At 49.1% G+C, this 27,746-nt stretch overlaps 1 protein-coding gene across 2 annotated transcripts in view; it reads left to right on the top strand.

Annotated features, from left to right (window-relative positions):
* Positions 1-2,565: 2,565 nt before the first annotated feature.
* ZXDC (ZXD family zinc finger C) overlaps positions 2,566-27,746 on the top strand; it is a 37,945-nt gene continuing 12,764 nt past the window's right edge. Inside the window, exons 1-8 of one of the 2 annotated variants that reach the window (XM_042912732.1) lie at positions 2,566-3,541; positions 6,055-6,207; positions 6,306-6,384; positions 7,305-7,435; positions 12,550-12,720; positions 16,282-16,970; positions 18,126-18,188; positions 18,847-18,931. In XM_042912732.1, the coding sequence (XP_042768666.1) occupies positions 2,566-3,541; positions 6,055-6,207; positions 6,306-6,384; positions 7,305-7,435; positions 12,550-12,720; positions 16,282-16,970; positions 18,126-18,188; positions 18,847-18,931 (2,347 nt within the window). The remainder of the gene's footprint in view (positions 3,542-6,054; positions 6,208-6,305; positions 6,385-7,304; positions 7,436-12,549; positions 12,721-16,281; positions 16,971-18,125; positions 18,189-18,846; positions 18,932-27,746) is intronic. The other variant, XM_042912741.1, reaches the window with a different exon arrangement.

Genomic DNA, 27,746 nt, shown 5'->3' on the forward strand with positions numbered 1-27,746 from the left:
TTCAAGGTTCACTCTTGTAGCCTACGTCATTTCTCTTGGGTATATGCCTAGGAATGGAATTGCTGGGTGATAGGGAAATTCTATATCTAACTTTTGAGGAGCTGCCAAGCTTACTTGCACACTGGCTTCACCATATTACATTCCCACCAGAAATGTTATGAGGGTTCCAATTTTTCTGCCATTCTCACACTTGTTCTTTTTCACTTTAAAAAATTATAGCTGTTAGTAGAGAAGAAATGTTATATCCTTGCGGTTTTGATTTACATTTCCCTAATGAGTAATGATATCAAGCATCTTTTTGTGTGCTTATTGGCCATTTGTACATCTCTGGAGAGATATCTATTCAAATCCTTTGTTTTTAAGTTGGGTTGTCTTTTTGCTGTCGGGTCATGAGTTTTTAAAACTATTTTCTGGGTAGTAGTTGCTGATCAGATACAGGATTTGCAAATTTTTCTTCCATTCTGTGGGTTGTCTTTTCACTTTCTTTTTGGTGTTCTTTGAGGTAAAAGAGTTCTTGGTTTTGACGAGGCCAAATTTGTTTCTTTCATTACTTGTGTTTTAGTTTCACATCTAGAGGAAACCATCCCCTAATCCAAGGTCACACAAATATACTGTTGTCTTCTAGTAGTTCTTGTTCTTACATTTAGGTCTTTGATCCATTTTGAGTTACTTTTTGTGTCTGGTGGGAAGTACGGGTCCAAATTCATTCTTTCCTATGTAGATATCCAGTTGTCCCAGAACCATTTGTTTTTGAAAAGATTATTCTTTCCTCCATGGAATGGCCTGGGAACAATGTATTTGCGGACATAAATTTTATATATATATATATATATATATATATATATATATATATAGTGTTTCCTATTCTTTAAAAATTTTTTTTAACGTTTATTCATTTTTGAGAGACAGAAAGAGACAAAGTGTGAGTGGGGGAGGGGCAGAGAGACAGAGGCACAGAATCTGATGCAGGCTCCAGGCTCTGAGCTGTCAGCACAGAGCCAGACGTGGGGCTAGAACTCAGGCACCATGAGATCATGACCTGAATTGAAGTCGGACGCTTTACCAACTGAGCCACTCAGGCACCCCTGTCCTATTCTTTTCAATATTATTTATGTACCTTATTTTTAAAATATTTTTGGGGTGCCCGAGTGGCTCAGTCGGTGAAGTATCCAACTTTGGCTCAGGTCATGACCTCCGGGTCCGTGAGCTCAGCATCAAGCTCTGTGCTGACAGCTCAGAGCCTGGAGCCTGCTTGGAATTCTGTGTCTCCCTCTCTCTCTGCCCCTACCCGGCTCACACACACTCTCTCTCTAATATAAATAGACATTAAAAAAAAATAAAGTACTTTTAATAATAAGGCACTCATCAATAAACATTTAACTGAGAATTTTCGCTGTTAGCCTCTGGACATACAGCTTGAATGAGACTGACACAGTTCCTGCCCTAAAGGAGTCTACATTCTACAGGCGGATATAGACCATGAATTAGCCACAAAAAGGGCAAATAAAAAAAAACTGCACTTGAGAGCTATAAGGGGACACAAATCAGAGGGGAGGCGGAAAATAAGCTGGGTGAGGGTGTATGTGATCAGAAGGCCACTCTTCCTAGAGGAATCAGAGACCAGCTGTGCAGTCTCTGTGGGTGGAACTGGCTTGGCCTGTTGGAGGAACTGTGATAAGGATGGGGGGGGGGGGGCAATGGGATTGTAGAGTGAGGGGTACAGTGGTGACAAATGCAGGGGAGACCAGCTACGCATAAGAGCAATGGGGTGCACCAAATGAGTACACAGCTATGCCCTATGGAGACTAGACTGGGTGGAGGGCATGGCGGATGCAGCGTTATTTTGCTAGGAAGCTAGTCGTGAAGTAGGGGTTTGGGTCAGGAGAGCAGACTGAATCCGGGTTGAGGGGTGGGGTGGGGGAGTTCAGGCAACAATGGAGTAAGGGCTGCGGAGGTGTAAGGCTTTAGGAAGTTTAGTAGGAAATGCAAAGTGTAGGCGGGGGTCCCGTCCAGGGGGAAAGGATCTGCGGGCACTGCTCACAACGTCTGTGTGCCAGGAGCCAGAGCCAGCGGGGCGGTTTCCAGTCCAGTGAGCCCAGCCTGGTGCCGGAACCCTGACTCTCCCAGTACCTGGCTGTGATCTCGGGCAAGGGACTCGAACCGTCAGTGCCTCAGCTTCCTCACCCTTGTGAGTGTGAAGATAGTTGGCTGCTATTACTAATCCACTACCCAGTGGAAAGCCAGTACTGTTAAGTCAGGGGCAAGCGTCGTTCCCCACGGAGGGAGACGGACCGCAGCTCGCGAGGTCGGGGCCGGCCAAAGCCCCCGAGGCTCGGCGGCCAGCAGGCCCCGCGGGCCCCGCGCTGACCACCCAGAGACCCGCAGGCCTCGCGCAGCGCCCCGCAGCTCACGCGCACGCGCAGCTCCAGGCCGGACTCCGGCCGTGCTCCGCGCCGGGCTTTGGCGCCGATCCGCCGCGGCGGCCGCACGGCGTCGCGCACGGCTGGGCGGGGCGGACCGCGCTTCCTCCGAGGCGGCGGCTGCGACGCCGCGGCTGGGCCCAAGATGGACCTCCCGAAGCTGCTCGCCGCCCCGACCGCGCGCGGAGCCCAACATGGCGGCGGCGCCGGCGCCGGCGGTCCCGGCCGGCTCCGCCGAGGCCCGGGGCCGCCGCCCAGCCCTGGCCCCGCGCGCCGCCGTCTGCTGCTGCTGCGGGGCCCTGAAGATGGCGGGCCGGGGCCGCTGTGCGGGGAGGCCCGGGCGGCGTCGGAGGGCCCGGGGCCGAGTCCCCCGCCCCCCGAGGATGGCAGCGACTCCTTCGTGGTGCTGCTGGAAGTGGCGCGCGGCGCCGCGGCCGAGGCGCCCGGGCGGCGGGAGGTCGGGCCCAGCGCGGGCGCGAGCCCGGCCGGCCGTCCCCAGCAGGGCCCCAGCGGCGCGGCCGCCGCCCCCGGGCCCGGAGCGGGCCTCGCGGGCACCGTCACCATCAACAGCCAGGACCTGCTGGTGCGTTTCGATCACGGCGTCTTCACGCTGGCTGCCGCGCCTCCGCCGTCCGACCAGCCGCCCCGGGGCCCGCCCGCGCCTCCGGGGGAGGAGGCCGCGAGCCCGGCGGAGGGCCGCCGCGGTCCCCCGGGCCCGGGCTCCGGCGCCCCAGGCTACCGCTGCCCGGAGCCGCAGTGCGCGCTCTCCTTCGCCAAGAAGCACCAGCTCAAGGTGCACCTGCTCACGCACGGCAGCAGCCAGGGCCGGCGGCCCTTCAAGTGCCCCCTGGACGGCTGCGGCTGGGCCTTTACCACCTCTTACAAGCTCAAGCGGCACCTGCAGTCGCACGACAAGCTGCGGCCCTTCGGCTGCCCCGTGGGCGGCTGCGGCAAGAAGTTCACCACAGTGTACAATCTCAAGGCGCACATGAAGGGCCACGAGCAGGAGAACTTGTTCAAGTGCGAGGTGTGCTCCGAACGCTTCCCCACGCACGCCAAACTCAGCTCCCACCAGCGCAGCCACTTCGAGCCCGAGCGGCCCTACAAGTGTGACTTTCCCGGTAACCGCGCGCCACGGGCCTGCGGGCGGGCTTCGGGGGGCTCCCGGGGCCCCAGGGCCAAATTCAGTCGCTCACAGTGGGTGCGGCGTCGCCCTGCCTTCTGCTCACTTGGGCAGGATTTAAATTCCGTGGGCCTAGAGTGAGGGGCGGGAACGGAGCACTCTGGTGTCTGTGTTCCAGTTCTTTCCAGGTGATTCGCTTAGATATCTCAACCCTGCATTGCTGCGGGGATTTCAACAGCAAGGTACTAACAAATCATTACAGCCTTCCTTCCCCGCGGTGGAGGCAACAGGTCTCTCTCTTAAAGTGCTTCAGGTTAATGAAAGTGATAAAGCATCTTCGCAGAGATTTGTCTTATGAGTCAGGTGTTTGTGTTCTTCGGGCTTTCATCGGTTAGAAATGGTCAGTTATCAGATATTTCTGCTGGCACGCACCAGTGTGGGAGGAACACAGATGAATCTGGCCAGATGCCACATCCTAAGGCCCTGAGGCCTGAGGGGATGGTCACAGGTGTGGTGCATTGTGCTTTTGGTGGCTTTTCTGCTTTTATTTCCTTTGGACTTCAGTTTGGGGAAGTCCTAAAAATTATCCTCGTTTCACAGATGAAGAGTCCGAGGCCCAGCAGTGTAGGTAAAATCCAGTGGAGGGTTTTCTCCTCTTTCGTTGTCTGCAGTGAGAGGGAATGCAGGCTCCACAAGAGTAAACTCCACCAGGATTGGCAGCTTCAGGTGCTCTAAGGGGAAGAATGTGCCTCCCCAGGAGGAAGAGAAAATTCCAGCCTGGGAAGGAATTGACTTGGGGGGGAAGTGACACTGCCAAGCCAAGGCAGGGAATATGGGCTGTGGTGGTGGTGTGGGGTGGGGAATGAAGTTGGAAGGGTGTGGGAGGGCCCGTAGAGCGTGAGGGGCCTTCCACTTCCTGTTCATCAAAACAAAAACTCAACTATATGCCTAGCACACACCCAGCGTGTTACTGATGTATTACATACGTGCAGCGGTCTCCTAGTAATGTGCATGTTGTAAAAAATACACTCATATATAGAGATTTTTAAAGGGTGAAATGAAAAACACATGTTAATAGATTCTTCTGTTTTCTTCCCACATGCTTGTAGACTGTCTTGTGCATCCTCTTTGTGGAGAATATGAGTTTAGAGCACCGTTTCAGAACCTTTCTCAGTTACATACCGTGAATCTGATGATGGCTTATAGTCTGCTCCCTAGTGAAATGCACCAAGCGTGTCGTTCCACGTATAATACCAGGAAGATCAGGGCTGTAGCTTGCTTTCGGGTATGAAGTCCCCCCGAAAGTTTTGAGTTGGATGATCAGTGGGGTGTTTTAAGACGGGTGGGGTCAGGAGAGGGACCAGTGAAGCCCCGTTAAATGTTCTAGGCCTGAGTTCCATGTAGGAAAGATTTCAGAGGGAGGATCATAGGCCTTAGTTGTTGATTGCAGGGTGGGTGAATCTTGCTAAGGGCTGAGAGATTTACCTGTTGGAGTGTATGAAAATACATCCAAGCCCAAAATAGGGAATGGGTGGGAGTGGGGAGGGAGGGCAGATTTATGCTAAAGAGGAGGAGGATTTTAGGGCGTTTAGGAAGATGAGCACTTCCCAATTAAGCATTGCTAGGGAAAGTAGGGTTCCTTGGGCTAGTGCTTTGATGTGGTGATGATGCACAGCGTGTATCTGCTTAGTGGTTTACAGGCACGATGGTAGCATGTTAAAGGCTCTGAGAAGAGCTGCAACAAAGATACCTGGGAAGCATCTTACAACCTGGTATTTTCTACTCCATTTGAGCCCTGAACCTTTTTGTTAAAGGAGAGCTTTCGATGTGGAAAGTCTGTGAATTGCTGAAGTAGGCTCCTTTCTGGTGGCTCCACTGGGGTTGGCGATAGAGGTGAAGGAAAAAGCTAGGGGAGTGAAGATGACCCTGGTAGCCTCCTTTGACAGCAGGGTACCCTGGGGAAACAGGCAAAAGGAAAAAAAGAAACCTGGTGACAGGGGGATGCTGCCGGTTACAGAGGATGCATAGAGGACACAGAGAGTGTGTATAGGACAGTGCATCACCCCCAAGGGGTGAAAAAGTCTCAGACATAACAATGGTTTGTGGTCCTTCCAAGTGCAACCCCTGCCAGACAAAATCCTTGTTCCTTAGCATCTGATCTCTTTCATTGGGTTTTCTTTGGTCTCGCATAGGCAGCCCTGACATTTGAGTTCACAGAATGTAAGCAAGATCTGTGCTGTGGAACTGGGAGCACATTGCTGTGATTGGAGCTCCCTTGATTGGTGGCTTCATATTGAAGTCAGATGACAACAGGTGGCCTGCGTGTGCCTATCGGCTGCCTTTACAAAGCCAGATGTCAGCGGTTGTAACAATGGTTGTAACTTTCTGGAGGACCTTCTGACTCATTTTCTTCCTTGTTTGCTTCACGGTGTCCTGGAGTGGTGGCTAGGTTAGCCGTGTTATGTGATTTTTGTCACACCAGTGAGCAGCGTTTGTGTTTTCTTTGTTCAGGCTGTGAGAAGACATTCATCACAGTGAGTGCTCTGTTTTCCCATAACCGAGCCCACTTCAGGGAACAAGAACTCTTTTCTTGCTCCTTTCCTGGATGCAGCAAACAATATGACAAAGCCTGTCGCCTGAAAATTCACCTGAGAAGTCATACAGGTAATGAGCTAGAGAATGCAACATCGTTTGCACCCACAGTTTGTCATTGTGGTAGCTTGCATTTATGGTGATGAGGTGTAATTTTTGTCTTTTCCAAGGCGAAAGACCTTTTATTTGCGACTCTGACAGTTGCGGCTGGACCTTCACCAGCATGTCTAAACTCCTACGGCACAAAAGGTACTCTTTACATTTCGGTTCAGTTACCAGTATGGGAAATGAATTTGTTGTTTGTCCGCAGCAGAAGCCTGTGGATGACATGTATCTGTTGAGGTTTTTTTTAAGTTACGAGAAAAGGAGCCCGTTGTAGATAATTTGGTAAATTCAGAGAGCTGTGAGAAGAAAACCACTCAGAATCTGATCACCTAGTGTCAGGTTTTTTATGCATACTTGTTTTTGAATGTAATTTGTGTACTTTATATACAAGCTAATATTTTTAAAAAAGTTAACACTGTGGAAGAACCTTTCCTTATGTCATTACAAACTTTCCGTGGTGATGACGACGACCCTGGAGGCTTCACCTGTGTGCAGGTACTGGTCGGCACTTGACGTAAACGAGATATCATTTAACCTTCACAGCAACTCTGGCCTTGATGTTCTTCTCGCTGTTTTGCATTGGGGCACAGAGAGGTTGAGTGGTTTGCACAGCTGGGGATTGAGGGGTTTACTGTAAAAACGTTACTCAGGAAAGGGTGGTGTTTATGCAAGGACTTGAGGATTGCAGTTGATTTTCTGTGCACGCTTCTCTTTGCCCTCCGTAGCTTGGAAACCTTGTTTGTTACCAGAATCTCTAACCGTCGGAAGTAGCTTCGTCAATACATTTGGGACCCAGCTGTTCTGATGGAAGCAGCACTAATTGTTGTGTCTGACTCTCAAGTCAGCCTTGTCATTAAAGTAGAATTTCTAATTACAGGGTAGCTAAATTGCAAACCTGCCCATAAGGGCTAGAGAGAATTCAGATTTTCTGAAATGTACTGATCATTTTCTTTAAATGCTGAGAGTTTGTAATTTGCGGGATTTTAAACAAAGAATCCCCTCTTGAGGCCTGGTGTCTCCGGGTGGTGTGCGTAATCACCGTTCCTGTTTCTTTGCTCTCCCAGGAAACACGATGACGATCGGAGGTTTACCTGTCCCGTGGAAGGCTGTGGGAAGTCCTTCACGAGAGCAGAGCACCTGAAAGGCCATAGCATCACCCACCTGGGCACAAAGCCGTTCGAGTGTCCTGTGGAAGGTAGATTTTTAACACATTCCTTTGAGCTCTAAACTAGCACACGTCCACGTTGTTGTAAGTTTAAGTTGTTCCAAGGTAAGTTTTATTTACATAACGACAAGCTGAGCACAAGTTGCAGCATTGGGTTTAATTGGCTGGTTTTTAGTTCGTTGTCTTACCTTGGGAGCAGTGTAGTGAACAGACTTCAGAATCAGACCGGGGTTGATTCCTGGCTCTGAAGTGCACTCACGAGATCCGTGGCTCTAGTTATTACCTGTTTAATTTGGCGGTTGTGAGGATCAGGGGAAAGAACGTGTGAAAATGCCTGTTTTGGCATCTGGTACCTGTCACGGACTCAGTAAATGGTAGCCACATGGATGGCAGTAGTCAGGCTGGCTTTTTAAAAAAACGTACTGGGAATTTTTTTTCTCTGAAACACCGAAGGCATGATTCGTTGGCCAGAAGTCAGCTCTGTGGCTTGTCCGTGCTGGCCCTGCTGTAGGTGCCGCAGAGGCGCCGGGATGGCAGAGTGGGTCAGCATGTGGTTGTGAATCTTGATTTTGGCCCTCACCCGTTGGTTGGAGATCTCAGGCCGGCTTCTCTGGGCCTCAGTTTCCTTTATCTGGAAAGTGGATAATAAAGACCGGTGTGAAACTGAGACCAATTGCTAGAATGTCACGAAGATAATGTGTTGATTAAACATAATCAAGACACGGTTCCTCCTGTTGTCAGAGCTCCAGTTGGGGCGCTCCAGGTAGGCCAATAATGTGCAGGGTGCTGTGGGGACAGAGGTCACCCGGACTGTTCCTGGAGCACGGGGGCATGGGAGTGGCCTCCCAGTCAGCCAAAGAATGAGGCAGAGCTAGCCCGGGGCAGCGGGGGTTGGGGGGGTGGGGGGGTGGAGTGCAGTGGAGGAGGCAGGGAGGCCATTGCGAGGCAGTCTCCCAGAGCGGCAGTCTGAGTGCTCGGGGCAGGGGAGTGGTGGGACCCTTGTTTGAGCTTAGGCTGGGTCCGGTTTCCTGGGGAGACGGCCAGCACCCGTACTGGAGCTTAGCGGTGGGAAGGGCGAGAAGGCACCAGCGAGCGAGCAAGTGAGAGAGAGAGAGAGAGAGAAGTTCATGCACCAGCAGTGCTGGGTGGTGGATATGGGCGTATCTCACTTGAGGTGGGCACACAGGCTGGTGGTTGAAGGAAGAGGACGGGCTGCATTTTAGGTGCCCACAGGCTTTCCACATTCCGATGGCAGGGATGCACTGCTTTCGGGGTTCGGTGAGGAGGTGGGCCGGGGGTGAGGCAGGCAGCACGTGGTGATGATTTAAGCCGCAGAAGTGGATGTGGCGCTCGAAGAGAGGTGTGCTCTGAAAAGAGGCGGTGTGGTGTGGCGCGATTGAAGGCCTGAGTGCCGGAGCCACGCATCCTGGACTCCAGCCTCGAGCCTGCCACGTAAGTGGCTCTGTAACCTCCGGCAAGCAGCGTGAGGGCACTGTGCCTCTTCTCATCTTTGAAGTGGTCATAAACCCACACAGGGTGCTTACGAGAGGGCTCTATAGGTAGCAGGTTGAATGGAGGCATATAGAAAAAACCACAGATGTCACCTACTGCCGTTGTTACCATTAAATGAAATTAAATGCTATTAAATGAAAAAGAAGGCCTAGCACAAAACCCTGGGGACCGCCACTCCTGCCGGTGGGAAAGTAGAAGGGGAGTCCTAGGAGGGTCCTAGGAAGGAATGGGGAAAGTGGGAGCGTTGGTGGCACTGAAGCCAGTAGAGGAGGATGTGCGGGGAAGGAGAGGGGTTGGGCGCTGAGGTAGTGCGGCAGGGCGGTGAGGAACCAGGGGCTCCTCCGGTAGGGTCAGCGGGGTCCCGCAGGGGGAGGGTCGAGGTTCAGTGGAGTGACTCGGGCAGAGCCCCGCTCTAGTGCCCTGAGCGGTGAGCTCTGGTGAGGCGGGGGGGTGGGGGGGGGTGGCTTGTGCCGACCCCTCTCCTGGAGGTGACTGAGGGAAAGAGGAAGGGGTGGTGGCTGGCTACAGAGGAGGGGTGGCTTCTGCCTTTCTGTATTTGTATCCTTGGGGGCTGTGGGCACGTCTGAGCGTTGAGCTGGTAGAGGCGGGTGCGGGTGGGGAGATCGAGTGGTGCTTGGTCAAAGAGCGTGCTTCTCGAGGGAGTGGAGGTAAAGGCTGGAGCCTTGGCAAAGGATCCTAGAACTCTTTTGGGTTGGCTGAGAGTTGATAACTTTTTTTTTTTTAAGGAAAAGTTGATGATTCTTAAGTCTGGGTGATTAGACCATTTTTCCTGCTTTGTTTGAACTGTTTCATAACAAAAAGTCAAAAAACAACTACCACCCATCTTTTTGTAGTAACTGGAGGAGATGGAGAGGGTAGGGCCACACAGCAGTGAGTGTGTTGAGGGAGGACAAGGTGGTGGAATGAGGACTGTGTGTGTGTGTGTGTGTGTGTGTGTTGGGGCGTGTCTAGTATGGTGTGTCACTATGTGCACCGAGTCGAGGTTGGAATGTGTGGTCCTTATGTAAGTGGTGAATTCAAGCTGAGGACATTCCCTTGGCGTTTGTCATTGACGGGCTGCCTCTGCCCCTCCTCGGGGCGGGGGGTGTAACTTGCTATAAATGTGGGGTGCCGAGCATTGATGACTTTGATTTTGAAGAATGGGTACGCATCTCAACAGGTGATGTTGCAGTTACGAAAAGACAGCCATGGGGCGCCTGGCTGGCTCAGTCGGTGGAGTGTGCGACTCTTTTGATCTTGGGGTTGTGAGTTTGAGTCCCACGTTGAGTGTAGAAATTACTTTAAAAAAATACAGTCTTAAATGCAATCATCTTAAACAAAAAAGGTGATTATCAAACATTAAAAGAAAAAGACCGCCTTTAACCCACATGGAAAAAATGGTCATATTCCTGGTCATCAAAGGATGTACAAATTAAAATGAAATGTATTTGGTTACCTATTTAATTAGCAAATATTTTAAAAAGTCGAAACCACTGTGGCAAGAGTGTGACAGACATCCTTGTTGTGGTTGCCCCGTCCTTGGCAAAGCAGTTTAGTAAGAAGTGTTTTTGGCACCTCTGCTCTGCGATCTTCCTCTGTAAGTCTGTGCTGAGGGGTCCCAGCTGGAAAAGGGGCTGAGGCGTCCCTCCTGGGCACTGTGTGGAGCAAAGCACAGACGGTGCACCTGGGACTGGAGGCGTCTGTTCTCTCTTGTGTTTTCCAAATGTTCTCTTAGGAGCCTGACCTGGAAACAGGCTTGAAGCTGCATTTGAAAATGAAATAAGTTCAAAACTCCTCTCAGAGGCAGCCAGAGCCTTTCGTCATCTGGCCGTATCCTATCCTCATAGCCTCTTTTCCTGAAATAGGCCTCCCACGGGTCCCAGACTCCAGCATTTCCACCTCGCCATTCCAAGACGGTGCCACAGTGCATTGATGCGCTTTCCATTTTCTTGGGCACTGCGCGAACACTCTGTAGCTTGGAACGTTTTCACGTTGTCTTTATAACCCTGTGCGGCGGGTTGTCATTCCCACCTGAAAGGAAAAGGAGACCTGGAAAGAAGAAATGAGGCGTGGCCAGTAGGGGCTGAACTAGAGTTGGGCTCCAGAGTCCAGGCCCTGCCCACGCTGCTGCCCTGTTGTGGCCTCCACACCTTAGAAGGCAGCTCCTTGGCCTGCACGCCCCTCCTGCTCTGCTGTGCAGCCCTGACTCCATGTCAGGACCCAGTCACCTCAGATGCTTCTTGCCTCTTGAGACCTTTTCTGTCGCCTCAGGAGGTGCGCTCTTTCTTCTGCTTCCAGAACACTTCATGGCACTCGCACTGGTTTTATTTTTCCCCTTTGTCAGGACAGCTGGTTGGTCATGTGCTTGTAGGTCACAAGCTTGTAGCTGCCAAGAACCCCGCTTGCCCTCTCTGTGTCCCTGTGGTGCAGAGCTCCAGCAGTGGGGGATCAGGACAAGAGGAAAGTGGGGAGTTTTTGAATTTGTCTTGTTCACCTTCCGATGTGTGCACAGGTCTGTGGTCTTGTTGACTCCGGCTAAGCTGTCGAACAGCCAGCAAGGTGATGCCACCTGCAGGCTCCACTTGTATACCCGATTTAGGGTCATTTGCTGGGTCCCTTTGGGCATCAGTTTCTCAGTGGTAAAATGAGAGGAGTTGGCTTCGGTGATCTGTTGAGGTAGTTTCCAACTCTTAAATGTTCTAGGGTTATGGTTTTTATAGTGGTAGCTAAGTGTAGATGATTGGTATACATTTTTAGCAATTGAATTTTGAAGGGGTTGTTTAGCACTTAATTTGACTGACTTTTTACAGCAGCACCGTGTAATGGGTGAAGAAACAGGCTCAGAGTTAACTAGTCCAAGGTTATGTGTCTTCTATGCAGGGGAATTTTATATCTCCTTTTAAATCCAGTTTGCTTTCAAATTTAATTCCTTTGTATTGGGGAGGAAGAATTTTTTTCTGCCCTCTCCAAGTGGTTCTAGCTGGACTAAGTTAAATTGACAGGAGACAGATTAATAGGAAATAAAATTTAATTTCATATATATGGGAAACTCACACAGACGTGAGATTCCAGGTACAGGCAAAATGAGGTATATATGTTATCCTGAGCTAGAAAGAGGTGGGGGTTGGGATCTGGGATTTTCAAAGGGAAGAAAAGCAATTCACAAGAAGATGAAAAGAGTGAATGTTTGGGGAACAAATGTTTACTGGGTCCATGGATGACAATGGGACACAGAGAGGACTTTGATCAAATAGGCCTTGCTAGGCCTTCCCTGTCCACCATACCTCGTTAGTGTCATAACGTAGTTATCTATGGTGATAGCTTTTTTCTTGGAGCAGGTCCTCCATCTAAGTTGTTTTAGGCATTCGGGAGGAGGGGTGTCACAGTTTATTCTTGAGTCTTTTAGGCCTTGATTGTTTCCAGCTGGCATAATCTGCATGCCAAAGTGGTGGGCTTGGGGGCAGTTAGCTTTGGCCCCTACATTTGTGATACCCCCAAAGGATATTGTGTCTGTCCCTTGCCAGAGGTCAGAGCACAGACATGTACTGTCTTACGATTCTGATGGGAAGAAAGGAAACCACTAGTTCCTTGGGAATCCTTAGGTTTATTGCTTATTGTTCTTTTTGTTCCAGGGTGCTGTGCCAGGTTCTCTGCTCGTAGCAGCCTCTACATTCACTCCAAGAAACACCTGCAGGACGTGGGTGCTCCAAAAAGCCGTTGCCCGGTCTCCAGCTGTAACAGACTCTTCACCTCCAAGCACAGCATGAAGGCTCATGTGGTCCGACAGCACAGCCAGCGCCCAGGTCTGCTCGGTTTACTTCCCTCCCAGAGTGCTGCACAGATGTGTAAGCTCGATGTGTGTCAGAGAAGCAAACGCACGTCCTTCCTTCCTCTCCTCCTTTCAGAGGTGGTCAGAAGTCACTAAGGCGAACACAGTGAAGCCTTACCAGCCTGTGGACCACACTGCCAAGTCTGGTGGCATCTTTTGGGTTCTCCTGCCGCTTCTTGCCTCTGACCCTCTATTCCTTCCCTTGTGTCTGAAGTGCTTCTTTTGAGGAGTATTCAGTCCTCCACTATTTATTTACATATATGTGTGTGTGTGTGTGTGTGTGTGTGTGTGTGTGTGTGTGTATAGCTAGGTAGCTGTCTGTCTCTCTACCTACCTATCAGTCTTCCACTTGGTTGGCTTTTCCTAATATGTGTCTCCTAAATCTGTCTCGCTCTGTGATCTCTGTCCTGAATTCTGAGTGTGCCTCTCCCCCATTTGTCTTTTTCACTCCTCTTTCTCTGTCCCATTGTGGTCTCTGGGTACTTCCCTTCTGTCTCCTCTCCCTCCCAGCACCGAGGTGAGGACAGTCCTCGAAGACCAGACAGAGTTGTGTTTCACATTGTGGTGGGGCTGGGAGGCGCAGGGGGTGGGGGTAGTTGGCTTGAGGGTCTGGGGAAGGGAAAGCAGAGAGGGAACCACAGTAGTAGCCTGGAGTGGGGATTCCGGGGATGTGAGGGCCTGGTTCTCTGGCTACATGGTGGCGTGGGACTGACAGGCTGCCTGTAGAGGCTGCGTGCACAGCCCTGTGGGCAGGATGTTGTGAGGTCTGGGCCACTGCACTGCCGCTGCCCCAGACCACTGGCACCAGCCTGCTCTCCCGACGGGGCCTGTTTGGTGAAGTCCTGGCTGGCCTTCAGGTCATTTGAGTGTGCTGCTAACTGGGCCCCGCTCCCTGCCATCTGTGCAACAGGCAACACCAGCCTTGGGGCACAGCCGCTTCCTAGCTGTGTGATCCAGGGCAGGGCACAGGTCTGCAGTCCCCTGTTTCCTCATCTTTCAAGCACGGAAGAGAATTTGAGTAGTTCTCTGAGGGAAACGTCCTTCTTCTGCTTCTTTCCATCCTGTTGATATGCGGTCACTTCACTCCTGTGGCCCTAACAGCAGTTGCCATTTAGCTTTGTATTTGAAGAATCTGCCCTTCTAGCCTCTAGGTGTTCTGAGGGCTCCTGTCAGGGACTGGCACCTCAACACACAGAGTCCAGTCAAGAGCCTTAGGCTGGTGTTGAGAGGCCTTCAGTGGTTGGGTTCCTCCCTCTGTCTACGAAACTTACCCCTCACCACTCCCAGTTCTGAGCAGGTGCTATGGGATGCTGTGCACCCAGGCCTCTGCTTTGCTCCTGTTCTTTCCACTTTCCTGGCTTGGCTCATTCAAGTCAGTGATGGCATTGTTTATTTCAGATGAGCTTCCTTAGTCTCTGTCTGGATATGAGAGCCTCTCAGCTGCTTCTGTAGTGCCTGTGTTTCCTGGGCTCTGAATTTATAATATGACATTGACCTGGGTGTCGTTATTCCCTGCCATAGTCAGGGGTGGATAACTAGGTAGTGTCCCAGTGCTAGCCCCGTGAGAAACGTGCTCGGGAACGTCCGTTGTTGTGGATATATACTGCTAGGGGCTCTGCCAGGCCCTGGGCTGACTGTGGGAGTTCCCCTCGTGGTGCTTCTGGGGCCAGAGCGTCCTCACGGCCCTGTCACTGATGAAGCTGAGGTGGAAAGGAGAAGGACTTGTCTAAGGTCAAAGAGAGTTGGTGGAGCGAGGTCACGATTGTAACCTTGGGCCAGAAGCTGTAGTAATTAATGTTTAATGATTTCTGAATATCTGGGCCTCGCAATAATAGGTGTCCAGTAAATACCTATGGAATTAATGTCATGCTAAATAGGAAATTTATGAGCAAATTGGTCTCTGTTTGCACTGCGATTTTTTTTTTAAGTTTATTCATTTTGAAAGAGAGCATGCACGTGTGTGCATGTGTGCGTGGCAGGGGCGGAGAGAGAGGATCCCAAGCAGGCTCTGAGTTGTTAGAGGAGTCCAGCACGGGACTTGATCCCATGAACCGTGAGATCATGACCTGAGCCGAAACCAAGAGTCAGACGCGCAACGACTGAGCCACCCAGGCACCCCTTAATACTGTTTTTAAATTTTGAAGTAGTGTGACACCTAAAGAAGATATATTCAGAATTTGGTTATTAATTTATTTCTCTGTAGCGGATTTTCTTCATAGATTTGTGTTGGAACTCTAATAGGCTCTCGGAGCTGGTGTGCACAACTGGAAAGTAGGAGTTTGGGATTAGCTAACAGTTGGTGTAGGCGGAATAGAGCCAGAGAACTGAGAGAGCCTTTTCCCTCTGGCCAGGCACTGGCACGTTCTAGAAGCTTCAGGTAGAAGTTTCTTGGGAAGGAATAATTTCAAGGCCCTGTTTGGCTCCCAAATATTTTGTGCTCCCAATATTTTGTGTTTGCTTGGTGCTTGAAGAGTCCTAGGATTTGGGGTGATTGATTGGGTGTAGTGGTGTATAAATCCCTGCTTTGAGTGTTCCTCGAAATATTTTAAAAATATACTTAATGTTCATTATTCCTCCAAGGGAAGTGTGTTTAAAGTGTTTAATTGAATGACAAAGATTCAAATATTTAAAGAGTGATATGACCAACAACTGAGACTGAATGAACACTTAAGACTCAAGAGGGATTTATTAATTTTTGCTATAATCATTAAATGCTATTTAGGAGCCAGGCACCAGTGCCTGGTGCTGAAGGGACCGTGTGGGTCAGATAGACTCCCCACCTCCAGGTGATCATGGCCTAGGGGGAGGTAGGAGTGATAGAGGTTGGAAATACAGTGGTGGTGGGGAGGAGGGGAGCCCATCAGGAGAGGCCCCATGGAGGGAATGTAGCTCCTGGGTGCCCTGTGGCTGATGTCTAAGTTCTCTGCAGTCCCTAGAGCTGGGGCCTTGAGCCAGGGCCTTGATCCCAGAGCACTCCAGGCAGAACAGTTTTTATTCCCTCTGATCAACCTCCGATGACTCCAATTTGTTTTGGAGTGGTAGCTAGATTTTGATGAGACATGAGCTGACACAAGCTGATTCCAAAAATACCTCAGAGCCAGAGTTCAGCTTATGTTTGACTTCTGAAGATTTGTGTTCCGTGGAAGGTTTTACAGTCCTCTTGAGGGCAGTTCATGTTGTGTAGCAGAAAGAGCATTGGGTTTGAAGCCAGAAAGATGTGAATTCAAGTCTTGCCACTTCCTGTCACCAGTTGATGTGACTTCGCGAAACATTACGTAGACTCTCAAGTTATTTCCGGTTGCAGAAATCCCTGTCGGTTTAAGGATTTGAGACAATGTATGTAAAAAGCCTGATAAGGTTATCAAGCAGTGCCTTTCTTTGGTGTGTGGCCACCTTCGATACATCAGGCGGCAGGTGCAGGAAGTGTACGTGTTACCTTGATGGGTCGCTTGCTAGCATGACATCCAAAGCTCAGAAAGAACTTCATGATCTCCTAAAGGGCATATAACAACCAGAGTATTCGTTTCTCTTTCAGATCTCTTCCCTCAGCTTGGAGCTCCGAGTTCTCTTACACACAACAGTGAACTCGGCAGCCCGGGCCAAAGTGAGCTCAACAACATAGACCTGGCGGCCCTCTTCTCTGATGCACCTGGGGACGGTGGGAGTGCCGCGGGGGCCTCAGATGAGGCGCTGAACTCTGGAATCTTGACTATTGACGTTACTTCGGTGAGCTCCTCTCTTGGAGGGACCCTCCCTGCTAATAATAGTTCCTTGGGGTCCATGGACCCGCTGGTGTTGGTGGCCCACAGTGACATTCCTCCAAGCCTGGACGGCCCTCTCGTTCTTGGGACAGCAGCCACAGTTCTTCAGCAGAGCAGCTTCAGTATGGATGATGTACAGACTGTAAGTGCAGGAGCCTTAGGCTGTCTGGTAGCGGTGCCTGTGAAGAACTTGAGTCAGGACCCACAGGCTTTGACCTCAGGAGGTAATTTAGCAGACAACACCACCACATTGACCTCTCCGAGCCCCCCACCAGGAAGCACCAGTGGCCCGGAGCTGCTGGCGCCAATCAAAGTGGAACCGGACTCGCCTCCTGGCCCCGACACCGTCAGGCAGCAGGAACGGAGCCGAGGGGCGCCCCGGTCGGCGTTCTGCAGCCCTGCGGACAAGCACAGTCCTCAGAGAGACACGGGGCTCAGTGCGGGGACCGGCAGCTTCTATTTGGTATGAAGTGCTCTATTCAGTCACCACTGCGTAACTCGCTTCTCTTACACTCAGTCTTGAGGATGTTCTGGATTAATCGTTCATGTGCAGACATTTCTTACTGGTTTGCGAAAAGAGACGGAGCCCTGGACTACAAGTCTGGAAATCTGAATTCTGATCTTGAGTCTGGAACTGACTAGTTTTTATGACCTTGAGGAAATCACTTATCCTGTCTGAACCTTAAATTCTCATTTATTTCTCAAATGAGGGGGTTTGGCTAGATGATTTCTAAGGTCCTTTTGAGTTTTGTGATTCTGTGATGATGTTTCTTTTCTGGAAAAAAAAATGAGGTATTTCGTAACGTTGAAATGTCTTGCCTTTGTGCTTTCTGTGGGATAAGAGGTCCTTAGACTTCCTAACGGCCAGAGGAAGAGGAATCATGACATCGGGTTTAATGGAAACTTTAAAACCATGCAAAAGAGAAAATTTTTTTTTAAATTAGAATTAACAAGAAAGAAAAGGAGTGGTTTGTGAGCTTCTGTTTCTGGAGGGTTATAAGAGGACCTCTCCAGTTGTGAGGCTCCACAGTTAATATACTTTTAATTATATTTATGTCAGTTAATACATTTAATATAATTTAATTTAAAATAATTTAATTAAAGATTCTTGGGAGAGTCTCTTTTTTTTCCTCAGTCTCAGATGGGAATGATCAAATAGGTTTCTTTGTGGCATGGGTTAAATTTGGTGGTGATACTTCTGTTGTTCAAAACGTTAAATCCTATTTTACCATAGTTTAAAAAAAAAAATTAAATCCTTTGAATTAGAATCCATTGTGAGGGATGTGGTAACCCATCTACCATGGAGCCTTTCAGTCTGAGAGAAGCACGGTCAGTCGTACCTTTTCTGACGGCTCTTGCTTGGCGGTGGCATGGCCATACTTGCCAGCCTTTGCCTAAGTGGCCACAGCAGTTGCTGAACCACCAGGTGACTGGGCCAGGAGGGGAGATGGCCAAGGCTCAGCGATCAGTGGGGAGGCCAGGCCTGTGTAGAGGGCCTTGGTGCCTTGGGAAATAGGAGATCCTTGGTACCACGGTATCTCCGGAGCTGTAACTGTGGGTGGAGGCAGGAGAAGCCGCCATGACCTTGATCCTGACTCCTTGTTCATTTTCTCGCTAGCTGTGTGACGTTGGGCTGCCTCGATTCTCTGAGCACAGATGGTGTGTGGTGAATGGGTTACAGGTATGCCACGAGCTGATGAGGGCTGTTCTTTTTCTTCTTGTAGTGATAAGTATTAAACTCTTTTTCGTATCAGCACATTCACAAACTTATAGAAGCCAAGTCCCATTTGAATACTGTTTGGCCCCCTCAGTAAACTTCCTGAATTCGGTAATGTAGTTACTGTTTTGGTGTATATAACTTTTGAGTCAGGCCTCACCACCAGAGCGGCTTCTGTAGTGGGGATATGAAATAGGACCTCCCTAGGTCTGCCGTACAAGTATCGTGTGGCATGTTCTGGAAAATGTTGAGAAGTGCTGCAGTTAATTAATCTTGAACCACCGAGGGAAGCTGGTTATTTGTTTCGGACAGCAGAGAAGTATGTAACTCCTTTTATAACAGTTTCTGTGTAAAATATTTTAATATGTTTTAGACTTTGGAGGAATAAACTTTGCTTCTCTGGATAATAAAATCATGTATATTGTTCCACCTCTCGTTCTGTTTAGTTGTCACCGTAATTGGATGTAGCATTTGATTCTCGGTGAACCTTTGCTGGAGATCCTCAGAGATTATCGGACTCTACTCTGTTCAGGAGGCAGACTTAGTACATTTCCATAGTTTCCTTGCTACCCTTCTTTTGCCATTTGGAACAAGTGACTGACACACTTTTCTTTGGTCCCAGGAAAGTGGGGGCTCAGCAAGAACTGATTCCCGAGCCATTCAACTAGCCAAGAAAAAAAAGCAGAAAGGAGCTGGGAGCATCGCAGGTGAGGCTGTGTGTGCTGGGGGAGTGAGGGCTCTGAGTCACCCTGGGCCTTAATGAGAAGAAACACACGAATAGGCATTTCTGTGTTCTTTGTGTTACTTTTACGTTCAAAATGCCCTTTATGTGAACTCCAGAAGATACCGCAAAATTTCCAGCATCCATCTGGAGATGTCTTGCTGACCTGAAAAGGCTGTGCGAGAGTTAGCGGTTGCAGACGCCAGTGTCTGTTGCCTAGTAGGCCGCTAAGGTAAAGAACAGCCAGGCCAAGGGTCAGAAGAGCAGAGGTGGGAACCTGCTGCCAGATGGCAACTGGCCCCTGACCGTGGCATTGGGAACAGCCTGGGGACGGGGCTGCTGCTGTCCCAGGAGCAGGGTTTTGCGGAGCCAGCCCTTGGGTGGCATGTGGCATTGTGGATGCGTAGTTCAGCGTTCTGTTAAAATCTTGTAATTTTAAAATGTCAGCAACTTTGTCGAATTTTTAAAAAACACTTGAGTGGACCAGACAAGACCTGTTAATTTGTGGCCTCGTGCATCTGTCTGTTGTCCGTCTAGAGAATGGAATGGCGGGATGCCGTGCGTGAAGAAACTGGTAAATCCTTCTGTAAAGGAAACAGCGACGACTTCTAGTACCGTTTTTCGAGTGTTTCATGTGTCTCTTTGTCTAAAATTTATTTGAAGAATATCAAAGAGTATGTAGGGTTAGCAGTACAGTTTGTATCTTTCTTAATATCTTGGCTTCTTTAAAATCACTCTCTATTTTCTGTTAATCCGTTTTCTTAAAGCAGATAGTGCCCTACAGCGAATGTTGTTCGTGGCCCTGTTCCCTGTGACTGGGGAAGGGTTACCTCCACAGCGGTCACACACTGTCCCTATGGCACTTGTAGAGATAATAGAAGAAAGTATGTGGTGGTAGAGGACGTCCATAGAGTGAAAGAATCTAGCACCTGCTAGGCAGAGTCAGTGAAGGGAAGCAGATGCCTCTGTTTAACCCGATCGGTAACCTCCACTTGAAGGACAAAGGACACTGAACATTCAGGTGTATGGTACATGTTACATTGACTGCATTGCTTTTGGGTGGCATCTGTGGAGGTACTTTTATTTTTAATTGTTTTTATCTGTAGAGGTGGTTTTACTTATTTTTAATTTTTTAAATAGTTCCACATTATCTTTTAAACAATGACACTTAAAAAGCAAACCCATATGATGTTATCACTTCTTTAAAAATTAACAGTATTTCCTTAATATTTAGCAAGTGTTCAAATTTTCAGTTGTCTCAAACGTTGTAAATGATTTTTATAGCTATTTGCTTGAATTGCATTCCAAGTAAGCCTCATATTACTATTGGTTGATATGTTTCTTAATGTTCTTTGTCATCTGTAGGTTTCTCCCTCCATTTTTGTCCCGTGTGCTTGTGGGAGAATCTGGGTGGTTTGTCCCGCGGAGTTGGCCAGTCTAGATTTGGCTGGTTGTACCACTGTGCTGGAGATTAACCGGTTCCTCTGTCTTCTGTGGTTCCTATAAATCAGTGATCCCATCTAGAGGCTGGATCTAATCGAGCTTTGATCCAGTGGGTCAGTTGTTGGCGGGTGGCGTAACTCCCTTGCAAGTGATTAGGTGTTCTTCCTTCTGGAGGTCCCAGACCTCTGGTGGGCAGTCTGTCCTGTTTGCAGACAGTGCTGACTTCTCCCATTGTGTGACAAAGTATTGCCAACCAGGGGAGCTCACCTGGGCCTTCATATCCACACGTTGATCGTGTCTCGATTGCACAGATGGGTGCCTGTCCATGTGGCTGATAGTCTCCAGCCCCTCCGAAGGTTGAGCTGACTCTGCGACCCGAGACCTCCACCATAAATCACATCGGTAGACTGTCTGAAGTGCCTGAGGGCTCCCAGGTAGACACACTTACCAGGCTGGACCTTCCAGGGACCTTGCGATTTCTTTTCAGGATCGAGAGGCAAAGGCCAGACTTGTCCTTGGGCAAGGTTAATCTGCTCCTGCGCTCATACAAATATCCTGTTTCTCCTTAAGCCTCCCCTCATTCAGCGCTTAAGGGTGGACTTTGATACTGTGGTGTTCTAGTGGTGATTTTCTTTCTCCCTCATCCCTGTACTTCTCTAAGGGAAAGCGGTCTCTTCTCCCTCATTTATGTTTTGGTTACATTAGTGTGGACTCAGAAGTGTTTATTATCCTTTAGGTTATTGTGAGGAGTACTGGACAATAATCAGTATTATCAGTATTTATTTGCTGCTCAGATTGCTCCAGCTCTGGCTCCTGGCAGCTCTTTCAGTTGGATTCTTGTGCCCTTCCTTCCTTCCTTCCTTCCTTCCTTCCTTCCTTTCTTTCTTTTTCTTTCTTTCTTTCTTTCTTTCTTTCTTTCTCTTTTTTTCTCTTTCTTTCTTTCTTTGATCTTTATTTTTGAGAGAGTGAGACAGAGACAGTGTGATCTTTATTTATTTTTGAGGGGGGCAGAGAGAGGGAGGCACAGAATCCAAAGCAGGCTCCAGGCTCCAGGCTCCAAGCTGTCAGCACAGAGCCCGACCAGGGCTTGAATCCACGAACTGCGAGTTCATGACCTGAGCCGAAATCGGACGCTTAACCCACTGAGCCGCCCAGGTGCCCCAGGATTCTTGTGCTGTTTCAACATGCCCTGTTTTTTTTTTTTTTCAGGGGCATTTCCCTAACTTATGGCACCGTCTTGTATTTTCCCTGCCCCAGCCCAGTTTTCAGCCACTTCTCCTTTTATTGGAAAATGGTTTCAGAAACCAAGGTCAGGGCACTCTTTGTGGTTGTTGCTCATTGCTACCTGGGTGTCATTGTGCCTAGGCCTTCCCAGCAGAAAGGGCCAGGGAATATCTTCATGTATGTTAACCTGTGCTGGCTGAGGTTTGGACTTGGAATATTTTACCTTTTAAACGGTAATAAGGTACATCTGTTCTATATTTTTTAACATGCCTAGTTAATATGTCAGCTCTTTTCAGTTAAATATATTTCTGTGAGTTCATGTCAGATGTTAGCCACTAAATAATTGTTTGGCACCAGATTTAGAGGGGGAAATGTGGGTTTGGGAGCTTTTTGGCTTTCAGGATTCAATGATTATTGTGTAATAAGTCTAAGAGATGTGGGGCGCCTGGGTGGCTCAGTTGGTTGGGCGTCCAACTTCGGCTTAGGTCATGATCTCATGGTCCGTGAGTTCGAGCCCTCTGTCAGGCTCTGTGCTGACAGCTCAGAGCTTGGAATCTGTGTCAGATTCTGTGTCTCCCTCTCTCTCTGCCCCTCCTCTGCTCGTGCTCTGTCTCTCTCTGTCTCTCAAAAATAAAGAAACAAAAAAATAATAAGTCTTAAGAGAAGTTGCAGGGAAACAGGACTCAGTGGAGTTAAGCCATTTAAACACCGTTGGGGGTCATCGTTGTCAGTGTAGTTAAGTGCAGAGTGTGCATATTGATTCTTAGAAAATGTGCAATCTGAATGATTGGAAAAATAAGGTATAGGGTCTGAAATTCAAGACTATTCCCATTGGGTTGCTATTGTGTACAGAAAGTAAAATTGCGCCATTTTCTGTATCTTTAGTATTGTGGTCCCCTGCCAAATATAAAAATATAAAAAGTAAAGAGAAACTTTCATTCTTGAAGCTGATAGCAAAACAAACTTTTTTTTTAATGCAACCGACATCAGGACTACTAATGGATGTGTGTTTTTCTGGTCTCTGAGGTTGGGGAAAGGAAAGAATGTATAGCACTTAACAGAAGAGGCAGTAAACAGCAAAACCGTGTCTGTGTGGCAGTAAAAATGTAAATGCACGTGACTGCCCTAACTTTTTTTTGACCAGAGTCAAAAGGCGAAAATCTCTATCACGGGTTGTCTAGAGGTGGCACACCCTGGATGGGAATATTTAGGAAGCTTAAAATTAAGACCGGATAAAACCATCACAAAGCAGGGGTTAATCATAAATATCAGAAGCGTAGAATTCAAAGCAATTGGGGTAGAGAAGACTTTCCCTTTTGTTGGCTGCTGTTCACATGTGTAATCAACAGCGAGACTAAGATTTATAACATTTTTGTGAATATTTATATATGAATATAATGGTTATATGAATAACCATTATGTGAATATTTATATGAAACTTATAATACCAAATAAGATAAAGTAAAAAGTGGTGGAAATCTAGAACTGGGTAAATGAAAACCTACCAATATTGGAAAATGGGTAATTTAGCTCATTATTTGCAAATTAAGCACAAAACAATACAGATATGAAAGATATTTACAATGGGGTTAATAAAGTTGATTTCGTAGGTCCTACTCCATAACCATGGGATATTTATCAAAATTAAACTGAACAAATTAGGAAAGCCGTAAAGTCTTTAGGGGAAAGAACCTAATTTGGTAGTACATGTTTTTGACCATAGTGGGGTAGAATAGAAAGTAAAAATTACTTGGAAAACAAAGGAAAACTTAATAAACTCTTTGGTTTAAAGACATGTAAGTAACTGCTTATAACATAAACATGTAACGATGAGAAGTGTCCGATGTGGCTAGTTAGGAAATACAGTGGAGAAAATACCACATTCACAGTAGTGACAAAAATTCCAGAGCAACCAGGGGGAAATCTTGTGAGTGGGCAGGACATAAAGGAGGAGGAAGAGAAGAAGACAACAAAACTTGACTCAGAGAAAAGATGATGTTCTCAAATGTGGTGACTCCTTCCTTTTGATACACGTCCTTGGTGCCTGCCATGCAGGGACAGGTGAATAACATGGGCATCACTGCGTGCATTCTGATGTGGGAGTTGGGGGTGGGGGTGGAGTTGAAGGGAGTTTTGGATAAACAAAAACAGTAACTCAAACGGTAAATGTGAATAAAACAAGGAAAGGGGTCTGTGTTGGTTTGCAGTTTTCAAATAGGGTAGACAGAGGCCTCAACAGAGGAGGAGACCCTTGATGGAGGGGAGGAAGGGAAATAGCCGTGTGGGTAGATGTGGACAAAGGGACAGCCCCTGCCAGCCTGAGGCTGGAGGGTGCTCTCAGTGGAAAGGCCTCTGAGGAGGCTCACTTTTCGGAAGTGATCAGAGAGCAGGTGGGAGGCCAGGCTGCTTGGGGCTGTGCTGGAACTTTGTCTTTTGCTCACAGTCGGATGGGGAAACATGAAGACATAATTAGAAAAGTGACACCTTTTTATTTACTTATTAAAAACCATTTTTTTAAATGTTTGTATTTGAGATAGAGACAGAGCGCAAACGGGGAGGGGCAGAGAGAGAGGGAGACACAGAATCTGAAGTAAGCTCCAGGCTCGGAGCTGTCAGCACAGAGCCCGATGCGGGGCTCGAACCCACAAACTGTAAAATCATGACCTGAGCTGAAGTCAGACGCTTAACCGATTGAGCCACCCAGGCGCCTTCTGAAAGTGACATATTTTTAAAAGGATCATTCCAGCTGCTCTGGTGAAAGTAAACCCTAAGGTCAAGGGTCAAGGAGAGCAGGTAGGGGTTCCTTGCTGTCCCCAGCAGGGCAGATGGTGGCTGCTGGCAGGAAGAAGTGGGTAAATGCTGGAGCTGTTTTGATGGAGCCATCAAGATTTGCTAACAGCAGTGGAGTGCTCAAGAGAAAGCCGCCTTTACAGCAGTCAGGCAGACTCTTCCTGCAGGCTTTAACACAATTCTATCTGAAATCCCGCGGAGATTTCAGAGCACTTGTGTAGGAACCTAGGGGCAGAGGTTCCTGAGGACACGTGGGACACTGACCTGGAGGATGTGCCCTCTGCCTGGAGATGCCTCACAAGCTGCAGCCATGAAAACCGTGGTGGAGCCGTGGCCTTAGGCCAGGACACAGAGGGACGCACGTTGATAAACAGGCCTGTGGCCGTTCTTCTTTGTGCGCGTCAATATGGTTCTTCCAATTATGGCAAACGAGTGACGGCCTTTTGGGAAGAAACACTAAGGTTCCGTGCAGGATAAAGAACGAAGACGAGGGCTTTAAGGAATTTGAAAGGCATGGAAAGCTGTTCAGATAGCCAGTGCCTACTTTGTTCTCAGCTTTGTGGTTTCTGTGGTTCAGCTCGCGTTTGATCTTCACGGTAGCTCTCTAAGGTAGACACTTCTCAGCAGCCGGCCTCATGCCCGGGCCGCCACGCCACTCTCCCTGGGGAGCACGCTCCTCATGGGGCACAGATGCCCAGAGCAGAGCAGAGGCACAGGCCTTGGAGATCCGCGGACGTGGAAAGGTTTTGAATGAAGAGACACAGCATGAAATAAGAAAGATGAAGCATCCTTAGGAAAAGGGGTAGGGGACCTGAGCAAGCGCTGTGCAGAAGGCAGCTGACACGAGGAGGCGTCCCCTTCGTCGTCAGAGGGGTGTGCTCGGTACTCGGAGGCGAGGACACCCAGAGCCCACACGGGGGCGCGAGGAACGCGTCCCCGGGCTGTGCTGGGGAGAGCCTCACTGGGGATGCAGTGTGACATTTTTGGACGGTCATTTGATACTGTTTTCGAGAGCCAAAAGATCTGCGTAACGTTCAATCATGAAATAACTATTTTGGGACTTTTCTCAGGGAAGTATCCAGGGATCTACGTAAGGGCCCACGTGTCAGCTGCTGCTCAGTGTGGAGCTGTGTACTACTAAATATTTATAGCTCATAATTATTATGCCAGCAAAGCACACGTGCATAGGTTTGGTAAGTCCGTGTTTGTAAGAAAAGCCGAGTGTGTCTTTGACAGACACATTTTGTGCATGTATTTGCATAGAAACACAAATGGTAGAGCAAACATATATCCTTGCATGGATAGTGGTTTTTCTTGAGTATTAAGATTATGGGTTTTTAAATCATTTTCACCATTTTTGTTTTTTGTACTTGAAAATACATTAATTATGTAATTAATAAATATCGACTCCCAGTTTAAGTCGTGGGAAGTGGAACAGCTATTCTGCCAGGATGGAGCACACCAGTGGAGGCTTTGGGGGGGGGGGTTACACCTGGGGCATTTGGGCGAGCTCCCCAGCTGCTTTACCTGTAAACCGAGACATGGAGTCTGGAACTGGTCTCCCTTCCCAGAAGGGGGTGATGGAAGCAGTAAGGAACAGGTGAGGGCCTGGCAGCACGGGGTGGGGCCCTCTGTGGCTCCTTCAGCACAGCCAGCTCGTCCCACATTGGAAGATGGGCGTGCGGGTGGACGGCCAGGTGAGATGCTGTGCTTGCTGCCACTGGTCAGTCTGTGCCACTGGAATGTTTGATTAATTGGGTTGGTTTGAGCTCTGAAATTAAGTCAAAAATCTGTTTTTTATAATACATGTACACACATTTCCCCCCCCACATTAAAGCAAAAATTTTTAGGCGTTGGAGTCACTAGGCTCCTTCCATTTCTTCCCGCGCTGCCATGCTGAGAGCAGGAGAGCCACACTAAGGGAAGACGGGAGAAAGGCCCCAGCGCGGGCTGGCCGTTAACTGAGGACATGCCTCAGTTACAGCCTGTTTTCTAGAAGAGAATTCTGGGAACATTCACGCAGACACTGGACCTGCAAGAGTGGATTGTGAACTTGAGCGTCATGAAGGCCCCCGGCAGGGTGGATGGGGAGTCTGGACTGCGGCTGGAGTAAACGCTCCCTGGTGGTGTGGGAGAATGTGTGTCAGGATCACTTGGGGCTGTTTTACACCCCGTAGGCTCCATGTAGGCGCCCAGGGTGGCTGGCGTGGCCCGTGATGGGGGAGCAAAGTGGATTGCAGACGGCGGGGGGGGGTATGGGGAGGGAGGCCACCTGGTCTTGTCCTTAGGATGATTTTGCTTCAGCTGTCCATGGTAGTACCCTCTGCACCACTGACCTTCACCTACCCAGGGTTAGACCGTGCAGGTTAGCGTAAGCACAGCGCGTTTGACCAGCTCTTCGGAGAGGGAGCCTTCTGGCAGTACACTTGTGGGCAGGGCAGCGCCCATCCCTTGGGGCCCAGGTTCCGTTTGCTTCCTGGACTAGAGCGATGGTTTGAAGAGCTGGTATGGCCGGAGATCTGAAGCAGATAAAGGGGCTTGAGGGCAGCGGACTTCCTGTGGTGGTGATGGTGGTGGTGGTGGTGGTGGTGGTGGTGGTGGTGGTGAAATGTGACCCCTGTCCCCGAATAGGCTGGGAGTTGAGGTATCCTGCACCCGGTGGTGAGCTGGTGATGAGGCTCTTCTCAGTCCTGGTCGTACAGGCCTGCCCTCTACTGACTAGCTGCTGTCCCTTGTTTTGTTTCTGTTACCTTTACAGAGCGTGCCCTGTGCTGTTCCCTTCTGGAGCGGGTGTCTCCCTCCCCTTCTGTCTCCTTGGTAGACGCCTGTTCCCCCTGCAGGTCCTCTCACCTTGCTGTCAAGTGAGCATGGAAGTCTGACCCTGGCAGCCTGCCGAAAACCCTCTCTGGCAGGTTCCTGATCCTTGTGAGGAGGGGCCTTTGTGCAGCATAGAAGATGTGATTGGCTTTGCCACACTTTGGAGAGCTGTGCTATATCCGTGCCGCCATGTGCGGCGACTTGTGACAGCGCTAAGTGGTTAGGGATCGGAGCACCACCATGGGGGTCAGGGATGGGGTTGAGATCTGTTCCTCTGGTTGCAGTGGCTTTGGGCAGGTGTCTGACCCCTCGGCTGCAGCCTCCTCCTCTGTTTCGAGGGACAGTACAGGACCTGCCTCTCCAGGTGGTTGTGTGGATTACCCGTGACGATTCTTATGGTAAAGGATTCTAAGTAAAACACTTAGCCCAGTGCTGATTAGAGGACCCAGTGGTTAGTTCAGTAGCATGTATGTCTTGCTCATCACAGCATGTGCTTCTGTACATTCATTTAGTTTTTATTGGAGCAA

Source organism: Panthera leo, chromosome A2, assembly GCF_018350215.1.
Source record: "Panthera leo isolate Ple1 chromosome A2, P.leo_Ple1_pat1.1, whole genome shotgun sequence".
NCBI lineage: Eukaryota > Metazoa > Chordata > Mammalia > Carnivora > Felidae > Panthera > Panthera leo.